This window comes from Seriola aureovittata, chromosome 8, assembly GCF_021018895.1.
Source record: "Seriola aureovittata isolate HTS-2021-v1 ecotype China chromosome 8, ASM2101889v1, whole genome shotgun sequence".
NCBI classification, from domain to species: Eukaryota; Metazoa; Chordata; class Actinopteri; order Carangiformes; family Carangidae; genus Seriola; species Seriola aureovittata.
This window is the reverse complement of record NC_079371.1, coordinates 16,028,962-16,049,954: the sequence shown is the minus strand read 5'-3', so window position 1 is coordinate 16,049,954 and position 20,993 is coordinate 16,028,962. Positions and strand designations below refer to the sequence as shown.

General features: G+C 40.2%; 1 protein-coding gene across 3 annotated transcripts in view; it reads right to left on the bottom strand.

The window, feature by feature from the left end:
- LOC130173718 (testican-1-like) overlaps nt 1-20,993 on the bottom strand; it is an 88,260-nt gene that overhangs the window by 33,455 nt on the left and 33,812 nt on the right. For all 3 annotated transcript variants that reach the window (XM_056383174.1, XM_056383176.1, XM_056383175.1), the window contains exon 3: nt 8,878-8,923. In XM_056383174.1, the coding sequence (XP_056239149.1) occupies nt 8,878-8,923 (46 nt within the window). The remainder of the gene's footprint in view (nt 1-8,877; nt 8,924-20,993) is intronic.

The window sequence follows — 20,993 nt, the reverse complement described above, 5'->3', positions numbered from 1 at the left end:
GGGAGTTTGTCATGTCTGTCTGTAGGCTGTGACATTAACACCCTGAGATGATTAACTCACACTCATCCATCGCCTGTATTTACTGGTTGAGGCTTCCGACCGTGGACTGTGTATAATGACCAGGATGAAGTAAGGAGATGTGTGTGCATATGAGGGAAAAGTTGGTCCAACATTTTCTTGACAATACGTCCTCTTTCCATTATTCTTCCACTCCCTCTCTTCTGCCAAGACCCCACCTCTGCTCATTATAGTACGTCTTTCTTATCTCTGACTTATCCTCTCTACAGGCAATCTCTCTCAAGTGCTCTTTGTAGGCCTCGTGCCTGTATATCTTTGTATATCTCCCTCTGTCTTCCTCCCTCGAGACTCTCTTATGCTACTGTCCCTTTCGCGTGCTGGCATTTTGCCTGGGGGCTTCTGCTATGATCGCTAGCAACAGCTGTCTGCTCACATCCTTTCAAGTTTATTTATCCTAATTTATGATGATGATTGGAGGCTCTATTGGCCACAGGGCACAAAGGGCACATAAACACACACACACTCAAACACATACACACACACACACACACATACACACACACACACACTTCTCCCAATGTGATTCACTGTTGTGTGTATCTCCCCTTGGAAACAGCCTGTTCAGCAGTGGCTTCACTGCTTGCTGTCCATTGAGTCACAACTTCATTTTGCTTTGAGTTTGTTGTTGATTTTGGCTCTGCCTTTGTAAACTGGAGGTCCAGGGCAGTAACAATTCACTCGCCTCACCGTGGGTCTGCCTGCATTTCCTAATCACCATTTTTCACTAGGTCCTCAGTTCCTCTTCTTTCATACCATCCCTTCTTTTCCAGCCTAAACAGAAATTTAAATGCTTTGCTGATATGATTGGTTTCATCTGTTCATTAAATTAACAATACCCTCGCTGTGACTGTGTAAATTTCCTTCCCCTGCGTGTCAGCAGGCTCCAGGTATCATTACTGGCTCCGTGTGTGTATGTGTGTGTGTGTGTGTGTGTGTGTGTGTGTGTGACTGGTTAATTTACCGCATACGCTTGAAATCACTGTAGCATGTACGTGTGCATTTCAGCTGATAGTCCCGTTTATGTGGTAAGACTTAACACTGCGAGCACTCACCCCCCTGAAAGAGGGAGATAAGAGCTGAGCCGAGGGTCGTGGATAGTGAGTCACTTTTTATGATGTGGCCAACAAGCCATTAAAATCAGAGCAGTAAACAATGTTTAAAGAACGCCTGGAGAGCGAGCTACAAACCCTTAGCACATTACACTGAAATGAGATATTTGTTCTTGCTCCAACTCACACTCCATTTAATACACAGACCTGAGGTGCTCGCTGTTGTTTGTTGTCCTATCTGTCTCTTTCCTTATCAGTTTGGCTCTTTCTAATTCTTTTAGCTCCTCCAGGCGCAGATCAGAGATGGTTATATGAGAATGTATTGAGAGGCAGTGACAGAGTTAGGGGAGATTAAAGATGGGCCGATGAGAAATGGAAGCAGACAGACAGCATATCTTCAGAGAGACAGAGGCTTAGTGAGTTGGAGAAATATAGCTGATGAAATATATAACAACGACGAACACTCTGCTGGGAAAACACAATGTCACGTCTAATCAGGCTGATTGGCAATTTGGAAGCTCCAGATTTTTCGCGGCTTTGTTTGTGGCTGCTACTGCCAAACCAGAGTGCATCACAAATGACTTCTGTTTTCTGCTGCCAAAACTGTTCCCATAGCAACCACGTATTCACTGTGTAATCTAATTAAGCAAACAGACAGGAGTAGTGAACACCTGAAAATTTTTGAACTTGTATTGTCTTTTCTCCGTCTTTGTCTGCATTGTGTTCTCCAGTTGTGTCTCGGTGCCAGTTCGACTCTCCTGTGCTCCTCTGGACCGGCTGTGATAATGGGGCGCTGCCTGCCATTTGTAATCCTCCCTTTGACTCCCATCTCTGGATAATGCATTGCAATCACAGCCTCACAAATCTGCTGGGCATGTCCATATACAAGAACCCAGAATGAAATAGCCAGAATACTGAGTATAACATTGGTCTTGTTGACAGTACAACTGTTATCTGCTGCCAAGGACTCTTCCTCCCCTCTTGTCTCTCTGCTTGGGCTTAAAGGCCTTTTCAGGGAAACTCTCCAACCATTACAGATGGGACTGAGCAGAAAATAGTGCAGATGCAGAAAACCAGTAATAAATACAAATTCGGTTTGATTTTGGAAGACGGCTGAGCTGACCTGGAGGGCATAACAGATTTCCGGCTGAATGCTGAGAGGGGATGACGTTGCAACATGACATACAGCGTGTTTGAAACTAGTCGGTTGTTATGGTGTCACAATCAAATTAAAGAAGTGAAAGCCATCTTTAAAATCATGTAGCCAAAATGAATAAATGGTGATCCACTCACCATTTGTCAACAAAAGACTGCGAGCGAGTGTATGAGGGTGTTTGACCGCAGGTATTTTTTGCTTCTTTGAAATGTGAAAAGTAAAAGTAAATGTCAGGACATGGTGGATATTTTAATGACTACAAGGCAGCCTCTCTCACTCAAGATTGCTGCAGTCAGTCAAAGGTGGGCGGAGAGTGAAAGCAACAACCAACAAGTGTGTGAGTGTGTAAAAAATCTTATGTGGGTGTGTATTCTCATATTACTCTGCCTGGTTATGAGAGACAAGATATTGGATTTTGCTTCGACAATGAAACTCATTTTTAAAAGTTTAAAATAAACATCAAAGCAGGTTTTCGTGTGAAAGTTTTCCACAAGAAGTTTACTGAGCTGTTAGCAACTGAGGAGAAGCAATTAACCCATGTCTCATCCTTTTCATTAGGCACAAACCCTTCGAAAAATGTTCCTCCAGTCTTAAAAATGTGGTCTCTGTTCATTCTTGACCTTGGAAATCTTAACATAAGGTCCTCTTATGAGCCTTTTTGGTGAGTTTTCAACCACATCTCACCTTCTTCAAAAGCAGACAGTACTGAACTGAACTGATCATGTGAATACTACTGAGCCATGACAATGGAACAAACTCCATCCACTGATGAAGAATGTGAGATATGACTGAGAGCTGAAGTGATTACTCGAATAATCAATATGGAAAATTAACTATTTTAAAGCAACTATTTTGAAAATCTAGTGATGTCGTGAAGTAGTGTGGGAACATGGGAGTTGTAGTTGTCACCATCATTGCCATCACTGCAGTCAACTACTCCCACTTAGGATTCCTTCAGTGTCAGTGATTAAAATCACAGATTTCTCTTGGTGTAAACATTTGGGATAACACAAGTATGCAACTCAACAAAAAATATAACATACAGTAAGTCTAGTCGTTTGTAGACATATTACACCTTTCAATGTGAGGATTTGATGCATTTCTTTGTCTTACATTATAATAAACTGAATATATTTGGGTTGTGGCCTGTTGGTCAGACAAAACAAGACATCTGAAGATGTCACATTGGGCATTTTTTCACTGTTTTTCTATTAACAAATAAAACATCAATCTGATGAAAAAGAGGAGTTTGTGTCCTCTGTTGTTTTATTGACATCAGCCTCAGGAACTGCTTTATCTTTGACCTTGTTCCAAATGATGTCAGTTGTCACTCACACTGGTCCTGGGTCAGCTTTGGGCACACTGTGAAAGCATAAAGCCCAGATCTGTACAACAGATGTCTGTGTAATCCACTCACAGGGCAAGCTGGACTGTCTGGGACACAGGCCAGTGTCAACCACACACACTGACCTCCTTCCACAGCAATAGAACTCAGCTCTAAGCATAACATGTACGGAGGCCTAACAGGTTAACCCTCCAAGACTGGCAAATAGACAGGTCAATGAGCTGTCACCACGGAAACAAGTTTGTGTGGCATTGCGAAGGATACTCCTACCTGTCTACATGACGGAGACAAGAGGGTTGTGACATTTACAGTGAGTGTTTTGTGGGATTTCTAGGACTCTCTCTTCTTTATGCTTTCAGTCAACAGAGTAAGTTAACCGCAGATCTATTAATATCACACTCTGTGCATTGTGACCAAATTAACAACATCTGAAATACAAATTAATATTTGCATTTCTCATCTCACTGGAGAGCTGCGTTTCATGAAGTTTAATGAAGAGCCAAAAGGAAGTACGGGAAAAGTAAACTTCACAGAACCTCTCTTGTTCTTACTGAAATACACAGGAGATGAAATTATTCTATTAATAATTAGTCTATGCTATTTATCAATCTGTTCCAAAAACTGAAATATGAATATTTTGAAAAGTAAAAACTCTGCCTTCAGGAATATCATCATATTTTCCTAATCTAGGCAAATGTAGTACAAAATACTTTAATGAAATATTTATTTCCCATCTTAGCCACGGAGATCTGACAATAACCTGCTAGAAACTTGAGTGAAGGCTACCGTCCAAACTGTCAGCGTTAGATCTGAGTGAGGCAAGTTACAGCGTGGACTGTGAACATGTGAAAAGATCCCTACTGAGCTGCTGGAGTGTGGTCCATCTGCGACTCAAAAATACCAATCAAAATGAAGACTGTGTATGTGGTGAAGGAAGGGACAGCATGTCTGTGAGTGTTTCTACTTAATATTTCCTGCAAGGCAAAACGAGCTGATGAAAGAAAAGAGAGAAGAGACAACTACAATGACAATAATAACCAAACATCTTCATATATTCATCAAATATGTATGAAAACCTCTACCAACTAATTCTCACAGGCTTTCAGTGAGTGTGTTTGTTTACGTCACTGTGGTATGTTGATTCACAGTCATCCGTTGTTCATCGTTATGTAATTTCCATCTGATGAACTCAATAAGTCAGAAGTAATGGAAAGCTCTGAAACAATGAGCAGAAGCATGGGCCTATGAGGTGAAGTGGAGCTGAGAGAAAGGCCTTAAAGTATGAAGAACAAATGAAAGTGATGAGAGACTTTAGAGAAAATTAGGGCGACAAAGAGAGAAAAGGCTGAGGGGAGCGAGAGAAAACAGTGAGGCGGGTTTCCGGGTATATTGTTGCGTGGAAATATTTTGTGGGGAGAAGTATTTTATATAAGAGTCTGTTGGTTTAGTAAATTGACTGCCAGAGAAAACTTTTGCAAAACTTCACCTCCACAGCATGTTAGATTTGTGACTTTTTCACTTCCAGAAAAGTTGAATGTGAAGTTTTTCAGTGTAGAAAATGTTCTCTCTCGGGCTGCTACCTAAACTTTATATAAACGAGGGACATATGGAGACAACAAAGGGAAATGGTTCGTAAATGTCACAGAATCAAAACAAAATGTACCCATATAAGTTACAGCGAGACCTACCCATACTACACTATATTCTATTCTATGCTATTCTTCTATTTCTGAGCATTAAAAGACCACATGCTGTAAACCATGATGACTGTTTGAGTCAGAACGTTATTGGTCTACATCCTGCTCTGCACTTGCAGTATCACCTACATCACCGGTTCCCAACCTGAGTGTTATGACCCCCAAAATGGATCACTTGATAAACCTGAAGGGACACCAGATGATGGGAGAGCTCAAAAAATAAATGTCTGCTGCAGCAAATTCGGTTTATTTTCAAACTTTCTACTTATCTTTGCATTCTCTGCTGTAAATTGCTGACTAATTCTACCTCCTCCACATAATTCATTCTTTAGTTTAACTGGTGGCAAACTGTGACATATACAACCGCTGATAGCTTTAATTTGAAGGGTGGAGCAAAAACTCATGATCAAATATATCACATTAAAGCCAAATTTTACAAACCAAAAACAAAACAGGATTCATTGCCCCAAGGCAATTATCAGAATTACTGTAAAATGCTAATTGCCTTGCAACTTGTATTGGATTAAAATACACATAACAGCACATTATTTCAGAACAACAACATCTGTTGCAGAGGCCCAGTGTAAAATAAAGCTCTAACGCAGTGAAATGTTCTTTAGTCTCACGAAAGCCCTCATCATCCATTTATCGAGCCATTCATTCTCGCAAAACATAAGCACTACCAACAAATAGAAGACAAAAAACATTATTAAATAAATCAATTATTAAATTAAAATCTGTTTATTAAATTAAATTTTATCTGGCCTGCTGTTGCCAAACAGATAGGGGAAAACAGAATCATAGTACAACTAGGACATGCAAAACTAAATCAACAGCACAATCCTGACATGTTTATAATACTGGTACACTGATGAGCTGGATCATGTGTTCATTTCACTGAGGTAAAGCAGCCAACTGGCTTTGCAGACTTAAGTTTTCTGAAATTCAGGAGGTTTAGTTTGGATTCAAAATACATGTTTACCGCAGCTCCACGATAAGCTTCAAATCAACTTCTGGAACTCATTAAACCACAAGAAGTCTAGAAAACAGATTTACCACTGAGGGATTTGATTGCTCAATGTTCAGCATCACCAACAAGTCATTTGTGATCCCACTGATTTCATTCATTAGATGCTACAGAGGCATTAATCGCCCAGTGATTCATCAAGGGAACTGGATTTTGCTCCGTCACCCTTCCTGCTGCTGATTAGTCTCCAAGGGCGACCAGTGATTTATTATTCAAACTGAGATCAGCAGGTGGTGATTGATGCTATCACTATCCTTACGGCTTTTTTGACCTCCAATCAAATTCTGTGAACACACTTGTCATTTCAATGTGATTTCTCTAATCTGAACACAGATTTTTATAAAAATCATGTCACATTAGTTCTTCACCTGGCCCTCACCCTGATGCCAAAGCATCTAGAGCAACAAAAATAAATTCTGAAAACCTGAATTTTCCCCCGAAGGACAATACGTCACCACAGAGGAGCATTAAACTGGCAAGTGAAGGGTGACTTTTTGTCTGAGTGTGTGCAGAGAACCACACAGTAAGCCAGCGCAGTGAGTATCTTTTCCCTCTGGTTACTCTCTGTAGCTGCTGATGACATCAACAGTGAAGCACTCCGTCTGGTCTCTGGTCTAGTTGAATGAAATATTAGTAAGATAAGGAATATACTGTAGTTGACAGATACCAAACTTTGTTCTTAGTGGGAATCAAAAGCAGAGCCTCCATGTTTGGAGAACAGGGCACAGATATAGTTCAGTAGTACATCATCGCTTTTGGCATCTAAATCAGGCTAGTACACGTGCTTCCCCTGGAGTTCGGCACAGAGGATTTCTCCATAACATCTCATGTATTTAGTCCCTGGTTAGGAGAATGAGGCTCTGTTTATTTTTTGTCTTTAGTCGTCGCTGAGAAACTAGAGAGGAGCTCCAGAATTTGATGCACTGAGGCGAGGCTGTTCTCATTAGGCTCGGTATCCACGAGGAGCTGGCCCAGATAAACCTGCTCAGCAAGTCTTTCCCTGAAGAGTTACAGTTACTGCGCTAGATATGCAAAACCAAGCCAGCACAGAACAGGACAAACTCGGTGGTAGGAAGATTTAAGGTCTGGTGTGCTGTTCAGAGAGCTCTAGTCCAATCAAGCCCCCACACTGTGTATGCATGTGTGTGTGTGTGTGAGACAATGAGACTGAGAGTGTGACTGAGCGAGTGTTTGTAATAATTGAGTTTAGTCAAGAGTTACTAGGGGTCTAAGAGCATTACACACTTGAGTGTGATTGATAAAGTGGACTTGGCATTGTTTCCATAGTAAGTCCACAAGCAGGACATAACTGTGGAGAGGAGCAGCCTTTGGCCTTGGAAAAAGACGTGCGCGCACACACACACACACACACACACACAAGCACACACACACACACACACACACAAGCACACACACACACACACACACGTACGCGTATGTGCACAGGCACAGGCACACACACACCCAAACACACCCACAGTATGTTTAAAGAGATGACTGGATTTTTGGCAGCAGTTCACTGAACAACGCAATTAGTTCATTTGGCGTCCATCTAATTTATAAGCTGTAAACTGTACCATTAAAACAGTGAGATTGAAGGTGTGAAGTAAACAGCAAGTAACTAAGCAAAACAACACACTCAGGCCTCACTATATTAACACTGGCGCAGTTTGAAAGAAGCAAAGTTATTTTTAATTTCTTAAATACCTGCTGAAAATTCTTGAAGGCTTAATGTATTTTCTATAAAACTATATTAAGTTACTGGTAATCACTTTTCAGTCGATGGTTTTGCACTACCTCTATCACCCCATGATACACACCACTGATTTTTATAATACTGCCTATATGATTAACTCCCTTAAAGCAAGAGGCTGCAATTTCAACACACAACTGTGTCAAATCCAGCATTGTTTTCTGTTGAATGTTATGTGTTCAATTCTTGTTTGTCGGTTGCCTTGCATTGGTTGTGACTGACAGGACGCAGGTCCTAACATTAATGTATGTGTGACATATAAAGTTAACAAAGATTGATAACTTTTAACAACTGAATTAAAGGCCCTCAAAGTAATTCTAAGTGTTGTTTGAAGTTGAATGGGTGTGAATGGGCCCGATATGTTTGGCAAAACTTATTAATAATGTCTTCAGTTGTAACTATTAAAGGCTGCTACAACAGCAAATGTAAAACATGGCCAGGCCTTTCAGGATTTTGACCTGTGGTAATGATGGCCACATTGGCCTCTGTGTGGGAAATGTTTTTTTTAGCTCAGGCAAATTGCTCTTTTGACTTAAGTGAGGATAAGTGCATTACAAGATTTGATTAAAAAGTCAATGAGTGTTACGGATGCACCATATGTGCATTTGAGTACTTCCTTCTTTTCTCTGTTTTATTCTGTAAAAATGTTTTGAATTCTACAGACACATTTTCGTTGATATTCAGTACCGTGGTTTGATATCCACCCTGGCTCCCATAGTTAGCATTAATAATAACATAAACATTAGGTCACAAAAAAATAAACAGGACTCACCTTGGTCTAAAGACTTGGCAGGAGCCCAGCTTTTGAAGTAGTCATCCTGAGTGGAAACACAACACAAGAAACTGGGTTATATATATATATATATATAAAAAAAGAAGAAACACCATGCTGAGAATATCTTTGAATTATTTTGTAGACAAGAGGGAACAGCTCAAATACTAAACTGAACTACTGAGAAACCCTGTCCTCATTCTTCTCTCCTTATGTTCTTTCATACTCGTGTTTTGTAAAAAAAAAAAAAAAAAAATGAACGATTGCCATAGAAAAACAAAAAAAGCGTGAGAGGCAAAAGAGTGTTTGGGCGTGAGAATATAGGACACAAATATACAGAGAAACCAGCAGGAGACCCGCTGGGGAGTAAAGAAAGTTACAGGATCTAGTAAGGAGGACTTGAACTAGGGCAAAACTATTTAATGTCAAGGTCAACATGGATTTCAACAAACAAAAACAATTCAGAAAGCATTGCTATGGTTGAGAGATGTTGTAACATAGCGTAGCATAGTTCCATAGTTTGCCTTTTAGCTGTTACGATGTTTCCATAATTATATGTGAAGACGCACAAATGATTCTTATTGCTCACATACAGCAAAGTCTACAGTCATGAAGAAAGCCTCATCAACTGAAAATATTAAATCTGAAAATAATTGGCTTTTCTCAGCTTAGCTCAGTTGAGAAGAGGTTTGGATTTGTTAAGCCACATACACTTTGGTTCAACAGCTCCATTCAGAGCTTATTCCCTGCTCAGTTAGAGACATCTTCTATTGTGTAAAGCAATTAAAAAGCCCATTATGAAAAGAGCCTGGGCTTAAACACTGCTATTTAGTGTTGTATGTGTATATCATGCATATAAGTGGAAAAAAAGGTTAATAATCCATAAATAACCCTTTAAAACTAATATACAGATGAAGGCAGGAGGGGCACAGGTGGAGAGTTGCTGCAGCTTGCAGCGAGTGCAGCAGCAGCAGCCACCAGTAAGAAGAGCAGCAGGAAAAGTTACTGTGCATTTCAATAGATCTCTCTGTTATGTGCACAGGTTGAAGCTCAACTTCATCACTGTGAGCTCATGAGACCTTCTTCCTTCCATCAAATCCCCCATTTTGAGCGTTTAAAAACACTATAAGGGATTTATAACACTCTTACGTAGTTGTAAGCAGATATTCGAACATTTTAAGTGTTTACCAAGGTGCAGTGTTTGTCAACCTGCCCTTTGAAGATGCATTTAAGATTATCTAAGCAGTGTTTTGAAATAGTGTCATTCATTTTCTGTTTAATCCAGCCTCCACAGTGGCAACAAGAGGAGTTGGTAATTATCTATATTTGCTTACAAACACATTATAGTGTGTTCCCAACCCTTTGTGAAATGTTTATACAGTGCTTAGAAATTCTAGACAGGGTGAGGTAAAGTGTTACCAAAGTGGGTTTGCGGTGGAAGTAATCTGCACACAGACACACACCCACACACACCCACACACACATACATACGCAGTGGTGGTGTCTGCATCTGAAGCAGTAACCAGAGTGAACCATATGTGTGTCAGCAGGGAGTGAGCCTGTGTCAGTGACAGTATGTGAACCAGGCAGAGAAAACCTGCTGGGTCTGAACACAGGATCTCTACCTCCTTTATTAATGAAGGAAGAGAGAGAGTGAGAGAGTGAGAGAGAGAGAGAGAGAGAGAGAGAAAGACAGATATAGAGATAGGAGAAAGAGGTCTAAATTAGGCAGTCGTGTGAAACAGTCCACAGAAAATGGACAGTTGACCCACTCATCCAGTCCTTGTTCTATAAATGACAACTGCCGGCATTCAAGCCAACACAAAAGTTTGAAATGAGGAGATGAAACCTAATTAGCTTCTCCCTCAGGTCCTTATTTCACTCATGTCCTCACTTCTTTTTTCTTTTACTTTATGTCCACCTCTCCTGCTCTGTCTTTATTATAAAATTAACTTTATGGCAGTGAAAGTGCAAAGTAAGGTCTTACTGTGGCAAAGTTAATTTCTGCAGACTCCTGACTACAGCCTGAACTGTTTAGAGAAATGTGAGACTTGTGTCTTCCCCTAAACAATCAATTTACTCTGAGTCATTATTATTATTATTATTATTATTATTATTGTTGTTGTTATATTATTTATCAGGCTTCAGACCAAATGTGCATGATTTGGACTAATGAAATTCTAATACTACATGTAATTTTTTTTTTTTTTTTACATTTTAGACATTTTTCACAGGATAATGCTGTCCTGTTAAAAAAATGACAATGTCCCCATTCACAAAGCCAGCTCCCTAAAGAAACAGTTTTCCCAGTTTGTTGTGGATGAAGGTGACCGGCCAGCACAGAGTCCCGACCCTAAACCCTTCCATCACTTGAATGCAGACTGTGAGCCACACCTTATCCTCCACCCTTGCTGATGCTCTTGTGGCTGATTGGGAATAAATCCAGGCAGATAGGTTCTCAAACCTTGCGGAAAGTCTTCCCAGAGCAGTGGGACACCAGGAGACAGGTTTTTTTGTGAGGTTAACATTAGCCTACATAAAACTGCTGTGCACTAACTGATACAATACTACTTGTAGAAACTGCTACATTTGCTTTTAGAGTAAGAACACTATCAAACCACTACTGCAACATTTTAATATTCTGAACTATATACCACATTACGGCTGACCAGCCACCCAACCTGCTGAGCATTTAAATCAGCAACACAACCCCTGCTCGGCAACAATGCCTTAAAGCGAGTGCCAGACACACATTACAATGTCTGCGGCTGCCAGGAAGGTACCGCAGTATGTTTCAAAGTAGTGTTATCAAGTTACAAACACAATGGATTTACTTACCTCGGCTTCCTTTAAATGTTTGCAGGGGGAGCCAGGCAGAGTAATAGAGGGGAGAGAAGGGAGAAAGAAAGAAAGAAAGGTCAGTAATAATGACACAGTATGCGATGTCTATCAGATCTATTACTGTGTTACTCATTCTGAATACTGAGCTCAACTCTAGACATTCATTTAATAGAAATCTGATTCCGAAGGTGATAGAATACCAAAGGACTCACACATACATACGCTTGCGCTTGCGCTAACAGCATTACGAGATAGCCTCATTTGATGTGGCATGTAATTTGAAACACAGTGAGGGCAAACTGTATAGGCTTGGAGCAGAGGCACAGCATAAAGGGAGGAGAGAGAGAGAGAGGGGGGAGACAGAAAGACGGAGAGGCAGGGAAGTTGTGCAAATGTAGAGGCAGGAGTAGAACATTGTGCTAAAATGAACTGAATGAACATGGATGGTGGTAAATTGGAGGATAGGTTATGTTATGTCATATACATAAGTGTTTGGTCAAATTGGAGTTACAACAGAAGTCTGACTTTTTAGCAGCTCGTTTACCATGCAAAAATTTCTTTAAACTTCAAGAAAGTTTCTGTGATACCAGTATGTAACATTGTCACAAACAGACAAGGAGACAGGAGAGTACTTCCATAGTGTAATTCATGCAATTACGTGTGGTTAAACTACTTAGCGCATATTCACGTGTATTACATTTTTGTACTGATTTGTTATGGACTTTAGTGTAATGATAGTAGACAGATAAAAACAGATATTAAAGCCTAAACCCTATGAACTTGCGCTGGTCTAATGTCCATAGTTAGAGCTCATTTGAGGTACTCTTTAGTCTGGTAGTCTGGTAAACAGTGAATTAGTCTGTATGGCCATATTCGCACAAGATTCTGTGGTGTGAATATGTTTGTTGATTTTTATACCATCTGGACAATTTGCAACTTGTTGATATTTTCTTCTGAGTTCATTTTGACCTGCAGATACAAACATGTTGTGTGTACAAGAGAAAATGTATCATCTGTTCTCATCAGTATTGGCTGTGACCAGCAGAGGACTGCAGTTGAGGTGCTGCTGCCTGACATGTAGTTCAGCTATTTTTTTTTTTTAACTAGCTAGTGTTGCTTTAGGTTCAGAGCAGTTGCCACTGGCCGTCTTATTATTCAGTCTAAGTCTCAGGGATGACCTTTCCTTTCCCAGGACCTCCATTAATATTTTAGTGTGCTCATCTCAAAAGCATTAACTGGCTATTTTAGCTCGCTGCGACACTGCCCCAATGTCATTCAAACCCTTCAAAGTGATTACAAGGAGATAAAACTCTGACTTTATTATCATATCATCTGCGTTGGAGGTGGTGCTGGAATTTTCATTCGTGATTCACAGTGAAGGAAGTCTTTCACTCGTGTCCATTCAAAGTTGCAAGCAAAAAAAAAAAATTGTTTAATTAAGTCTTTTTTCGGGTTTAATTAAAATCTGTTTAAAATGTAACACAACAGCTGATGAGATTCCTTTATTATAAAACTGTACATGATGCAGTTTATTTAGCAGTGCCTCCATTTTAATTACGGTTAATTGACTGCATGTCTGTGTAAACACCTTCGTGTCGCACTGAGTAATTCCATTAGACGTTGCAGTTAAGCTGCTAAACAGCAACATCTAGTCAAGCTAAACTAGGCTGCAGTGTTCAGTCTCCCCTGAGGTAGAAAAAGGGGCAGACATGTCAATGAGGAACGCAGTGGGAAAGGCCGAAAACAACTTGCCGAAAACTTCAACTCAGCATATCCTGTATGCTTGGTAATATGGTTACTTGGCTGTGTTGCGCTCATTGTGAACCCCGGGCTCTAGTGTCAAATTCAGATTTTCAGTCAGAAATCAGATTTTTGCTGTGGTAAACAATACTTTGGTACCTAAATACTTTAATAGTTTAATACTTTAATAGTTTCTGTTTTACGGCCCAACAGAAACATGGGTTGTTCTATAAGCAAATAACCAAAGATCTTGCTTTTCTGTAGAGGGCAGTCATTGCAGTCACATGTAAACCAAATATTCCAGTTTTCAGAAACCTGGCATGCTAACTATAGTACTTTATCAGAATCCAGGATACTGTGGCATGTAAACACCTTATCCAGATTTCTGATTATTCTCTGTCATATTAGCAGGTGCTTCCCTATCTTCCCTATCTACATGCTGATATAAAAGTCTGACAGTGGTAATTAGGGATACAGCAGTCCTGTATGCCGAATCGCCAACAGATACTGACTTTAATAAGTGGACTGGGTTTCCACCAGATGTGATGATCCACATTAAAATATTTCCTTTACCGATGTCCTCATAAAATTCAGTGTTTACAGTTACTGTACATTCATTCTGTCATGGGGGGGGGGCTGCTGAATTCAATTTTTAGGGCCAAAGGAATTAGCTGGACTAATGCTAATATTAATGTATTCCATGTAATAAGGGTTACAGATTTTAAAATAGGAACAAAGGAGGAATGGGTATCAGATCAGTAGATCAGCAGATACCCTAAGCTGAGGTGTTGGAATTGATATCAGGAGAGAAAAAGATGGATTAATGCATTCCTAATGCAGAAGATAAATGTTATTGTTGCTTTCATCTCCAATTACTGATGGTCTGATGGAAAAGCTAAATCCAGCTGAAGCCAGAAACCAACGTGTGTTGACCTGTTTGCTGGATAAAAACTTTTATAATCATGTATACAAGGGGATTCATAACCTGGTTCTTCTTATTCATTGAAAAAAAACATATCCTGAATAAGATCAAAACCATACCAGTGTGCATGTCAACATACTAATGACTTACACATCAGCAAGAGGTCACTCCTCAAGAGAATTATTTGTTCATGCTGTATGAACTAATAATCTGTGCTTTTATTTTACTTGTGAGAACAGTTTTAAAAAGTCTTCAGTTTCTCTGATGGACTCTTCACAGTCAGGCTGTCTCCCGAGTCTCCACCAAATCAGCTTTTTTTTTTTCCCTCTCCAGTTTAAAGTGATGGCCCTGAGATTTCATCTGATAGCAGATCCCTGAGGAAGCCTGTGACAGGAAAGGACCAGAATTGATTCAGAAGGAAATCAAAGTGGGAATGGCTTCAGCCCGATTAGCTTCCCTCAGCAGAGGTAACCTCCACTGAACGTGCATGTGTGTGTGTGTGTGTGTGTGTCTGTGTCTGTGTGTACGTGCGTGCGTGCACGTGCTTAAACTCACAAGTGGGTATTTGTGAGTTTGCACAAATACGCACGCTAACATTAAAATTGGCAAAGCCATGCCTGGAGTGCTGACTGAAGATGTCATAATCAGGGGATGGGGATGCAAATCTGGCCTCTTGGTGGAAACTAAACAGCATTAAAAATTTACTGTGTACTTTATGCATTTTATTCATGGGTCTGGAACCTTGCCGAATTCCTTCCCACCCTCATCTTTTTCCCCATAGTCTCTAATTCATTCCCCCCTCCTCCTCCTCCTCTCCTTCCTTCCCTCTCCACCGAGTCTCTGCTCTCCTCTTTAGGCTACATCCTGCTTATAGACAAGCACCAGTCTGGGATCTGATCAGCACCCTGTGAAGCTGATATATGAGCTTTGTGAGCAGATAGCATAACAGAGCAGAGAGTGGATTTCAGAGATACACTGCATCAGATTACTGTTAGGCCTCTGCAGAAGTGAAGAATGCTGAGTGGGACCAGTGGACACAGTTTTGCTTCAAGTATTAAGAAAAGCAACGCACACATATTCAGAGAGGGGAATAGTACTGATGAGCCTGTTCTCACAAGAAACTTTGTACTCATTAGTAGGAAATTGTACACTGTGTGAAGTCAACCAGGCCTGTCGTGTTCTCAAAATTAAGCAAAATCATCATCAAAACCCTAGAATAATTTTAACCAAAATAATTTGAACTACCCTGAGAAAACTCAGGCCTGTCACTTCTCATATACAATATAAAAAACTGTGCTTTTTAATAGAATGCCACATGATCCTCTATTAGAAATTTATACAGCCTTTACAAGAGCAGTTAAGGCCATTATATTGATGAAGGTAACAGGATTATTAGGGCTTATGAAGACTTCCTGGCCATTATCATAATAGGCAGAATTTAATATGGAAACTCATTAACTGTCAAACACTTGACAAATTACTTGGATCAGTAGTTTTCTAAGTGACTTTTAGGGCATTACATGCTATTAACGTTATGACCAGCGCTCAAACCCACAGCAATGTGAGGTCCTGTGGGTTTGCCTTAACTGGCTGAGCATTATGAGTACAATTTTTTGTCTGACCTCCACCGCATGGATGTGAAACTGCTGTGTAACCCTATAGCTGGTATATCTTATGATTATACGTAAATCAGAAGAAATACATCATCTAACTACAGTTTCAAAGCACCTGAACTTGTAAAAGTGGAACTTCGGCCAGGAAACATTCGTTTTTAGAGCCTATTGTCAGCATGGAGCTGAAGTTTATTAGAGATTATTAAAAGTGAAATTGAAGTCGTGCAGCAGAGGACTGTGGGTTTTATATCCTATTTTTTTTCTCCATCTTTGGACCAAACCAGTTAATAATTACACAGAACAGTTTAGTCTGGTTTTGTTGACATGTTGATGAAGAAGTCTAGATGTGTAGGCGTTAGGAGGTTTTATAATATGTTTTTTTTAATATATATATAAACTTCTTTATACCCTTTGTTTCAGTGGTATTTGATGGCTACACTTTCAACATGCTTTTGCAGGTTAAAAAGTAAAATTGTTGAATATGTAACAGTGTTACTGCTGCGTGTGCATGTCACTGCTGTAATTGTGGCTTATTTACTTACACATTGTATACAGTCGAACTATGATATACAAAGGAGAATAGATTGAGAAAGGGAATGGCGCTATATGGTAAAACAGAGGGAGGAGAAGAAAAATGTACTGGATAGATAGAGGATATCAAGAGCATGAGGGACGAGTAAAGAAGCTGGAAACGAAGGAATGTGTTGTAGGAGCAGAGCAGAGAGGAAATAGGAAAGAAGGTGGGTAAGGTAGAGAGGAGGAGATGATGAGAAGACATGGACAGAATAGGGAGAGGGGGTGAGGGGCACAGACAATACAGTGAGAAATAAGAAAGAGGAGAGAGGGAGAACAGAGATGGGAGTCTGCTTTTCCTGTAGTGCAGCTCCACTGGAGTCTATCCAGTATTCGTGTCTACATCCTGAAGACTGACAGGCAGCATCTCATTCATACGAACAGAGAAGTAACACAGAATATTACATGTGGTGCCGAGAAGATGAAGCAGAACACTACCACACACATCTCTACATATTGTAGACATGCATGAACACATGCACACACACGCACACACACACACACTCACCTGCTTTTAAGGATATCTGTACAAACTCAAATAAATAGGTTTTTGAAAGGTACTCAAACTTCCTCGCCTGCTCTCGCTCTCAATCACAAACACACGCACGTATGCAGGTACGCGCACACACACAAACACACACACACATACACACACACACACACACACACACACACACACACACACACAATTAAGCTAAAAATAAACATGGCTTGATCATTACGACAGTGATTTCGGTCCAGACTGTAAAGTTACGTAAGGATCTGGCTAACCAATGAGAACATTTGCATTCACAGCCAATCCAGCCTCTCTAAACTGAGACAAACGACTTCTTTTCTTTCTGCTTACTCCCCCCCCCCCATCTCCCCTTGGCTTTCTATTTTTATAGTCACCCTCATTCATCAACTCTCTTCTCTCCTCTTCTCCTCATTTTTTCCACTGCTGAAAACATCCCTCAACTGATCCAGAAACTGAACAATGTGGCTCAAAGCTGAACCTCAAAAATCTGCTTCCTCTTCATTCTGTTCTCTCTTTTCACGTTAATGAGGGAAAAACCTTCACTGAGCAGTCTGTTATTCAAAATATCTTGCCATCTTCCCACTCTTCCGACTTCTTTCTCTTTCTAATACCCTCTCCAAACTGGCTTCCTTTCCTTTTTCTTCTATTTCCCCTCAGTTTCAGGACATTCAACATGAAATTCAATCAATTACGAGAGAAGTGGAGTGGTGGAAAGAGGCGATTGATAGTTAAGCGTGAGTTTTAATAAAAAGTGTAGCAGAGAAGGGGAACTGGGAGGAAAACTAGAGGTTGAAGAAACAAAGAGAAAGGAAAGGACAAAGGATGAGGCTGATGATGAAGCTCTGACACACGAAGATATTTGCACAATCACAGAAATAGCAGGTGTCGCGAGGAAGAGAGTTGGTCTGGATGAATGACGTTTTGGACTCATCAAAACGACTGGTTGTCAGGGCATCTGGAGTTATATTTCCATCCCAATGTCAATTCAGTCTCTCTCTTTTTTTTTACATAATAGCATATGGATAGAAGCCAGCTAATGACAGAAAAAAGAGGATAATGAGTAATAAAAAGCCTCATTGTTTGGGCTCACCCCAATTTGTAAATTTGTGGATTCATAAATCAGAAATTAAATGACTCAGCTGCCTCATCTGATCTGATGTTACACTAAAGGCTGGGGGATTATGCTCCAGTAGAACTGGTCTGCAGGACATGCCGTCCGACCTCGCCTGAAGGCAAAAGTGTTTTTCTAGCTGCTCTGAATGGCCGCACTCAAAGGCAGGGTGAAAAGTGGTTGAACACACACTAACCAGTTGGAGTATACTGGTTCCTTTACCCCTCCGTAATCATTGTTGTCAAAATTATGTAGTAGGTGGAAATGTACATACTTGAAATCTAATCTAATAACAAATGCAACATGAAACTAAACCAAAAACGATTACATCGCAGAGATGTACGTTTAATCTTTAAAATGTCAGAAAATGGTGAAAAATGCCACAATTCCCCAGCCAGTGATATTTGTTTGTACTGTCTCATGAACTGTTCAAAACCCAAAGAGATTCCATTTCTGTTCTCATTTACAATGATACATAACAAAAAAAAGCAGCAGATTCTCACATTTCAGAAAACAGTAAACGTTTCCATCATTTCTCCTATAATCACTTCACCACTGCCTAAAATATTATTATAAATACTATCATACTTATTTTTGTCAGTTATTCTCTGTGACCATGCCCATAAAGATTCGTCAAGAATACATGTCTGCAGTGAGAAATGCGGATTTTAGTGCCACACCAACAATTAGTTAACAAATGAGTGAACAACTGACTGACTGCCTGAAAAAGTGACCAAGTCAGTAAGAGATGAGGATAAAGGGGGAAAAAAGTTGAAGAAAACCCAGCCACATGTTTGAGTTAAACACAGTGACAGAGGAGGAACTGAAGAGAATGAGATCAAAGCGAAGACAGACAGAAACTGACAAGGAAACATGACTAGGTCAAAACCTTGTATATTTGCGTTCTGCCTAGTGTCAGCCGGTTTCAACTCTTTATCTGTTTACTTCTCTCCTGCCCTTACTGGTCATATATACAGTGTTTTAACACAGATGAATTCCCAATAAAGCTGTTTCTCATGTATATGTTGTGCTGTTTCTGTTGTCAGGCAATAGACCAAGTATGAAATAGTGACTTGAAACGCGGCCCATTAATACAAGATGTTAACTCCCAAGCCAAATCCAAGCTGCTGCTCTAAATTGCTAACATCCTGATTTATAACCGTGATCTTGTCTGACAAACACCGACACAGAAGTTAAAGACAATGGCTGTGTTGTGATTTTGGCTATATTTACATGTAAAATGATCCCTCAGAGAGAAAGTTAGAAGCTCATTCACGTCATCTGCTGTGTGATCAGAATAGAGAGGTGTGTCTCCGGATGGAGAGCCCGACCTCGCGCTCTCAGGGCAATTACTGTCAAGTAGCTAAGATTTGAAGAAATCGCAAAATTTGTTGCCAGGAGCTTCTTCGAAAAAAAGACACTAAAGGAACCTGAAAATTGGTTAATCTAGAGACAAAAGGTCTAAGTTTTCAACACTGCTTGCTTGATCCAAACCATTTTGAAAGAGAAACAACCAATGCTTACTCCCAACACTTGGTTGGCCTTGCTGTTGCAGTCCAGACAAAAGTCTCTTGTGATTTTTTATATTTTCTCCACACACCTAGCTAAGTCTCATGTTTCTTCACCGTGTAAGCCTCACAGTAGCTCACAGGCGCGTCGAGGTAACCTAGATCTAAAGCTGAGGAGGACGCAGTCTGTTGAATACAGTGTAATAAATAACACAAGATGTCATGAGATTAGCTTGAGATGGCTACACGTCTGCTGCCTGCTGACCCCAGCTGCCCGATAGGTTGAGGAAACAGGAAGAAAAGAATGACTACAGGTCTGTCAGTAAAGCACACTGTACTCTGAGTGTGGATCCTTGATTCTCTTATCTGTGAGGCGAGCTCCACCTGTGACTGTGCAGCCATGAGCTAGATGATGAAGAATAGACTCTGCTGCTGGCTGCTAACAGCCTCGGCTCTCACACAGTGCTTTCAGGTGGCTGCCATGCTTCCATAACCTCTCCTTGGTGAGAAAAACAAAGCCGTAGTTGTCTCTTTCTCTGCTCCTGGAAGAAAACGCAACAGCTTGCTCAACACATTTCAGTTTCCTTTTCACTCTCTCCGCTCTATACCTGACAGATGTTGTTCAATTGTCACTGTTGAGCAGGATATAGATTGTAAGAAAGGAAATTGTGGTCTGTTAATAGCCCACCCGCTTCTGCTAGTGTTGTCTACACTACATCTAAATACCCAGAGCGAAATAATTTAGTGATATTTGGAAAGAAACAGTGGAAATCAAAGAGAGAAAGACATCTCTATTTCTCTTTTTGCTTTCTAACTGGCGACTAGATCTTCAATTTGTCACATTAGTGGGAACTTCTGCTGATAAAAAGACACATTGGCTGTAAACGAATCCATATATTTGCATTGATGAGCTGTGAGAAAGCTCCAGAATGGAGATAAATGGAAGCACAGATCAGTCAAGCACAGAAAATAAGGGCAAAGGATGGAAAAGTTCACAACAGACATTATATATTCATAAGGCAACTGTGTTTGTCTCTCTCTCGGTGTGAGTTAGGACCCTAAACAGAGATCTATTGAGTCTCACCATGAAAATACATGAAAAGTGGTTGAAATTATGCAAAAAGAGCGTGAAAGGGACGATGATAGTTGGTTTACAGCAGCGTGTTTTGGGCAGTTCTTGTTCAAGTACAAGTTCACATGCAGAATTCAAATACACTGATTTAAATTCAGTCATTTTACTTCCGCTGAAAAAAAATGTCCTTTATCTTTAAATACCATCCTATCTGATAGA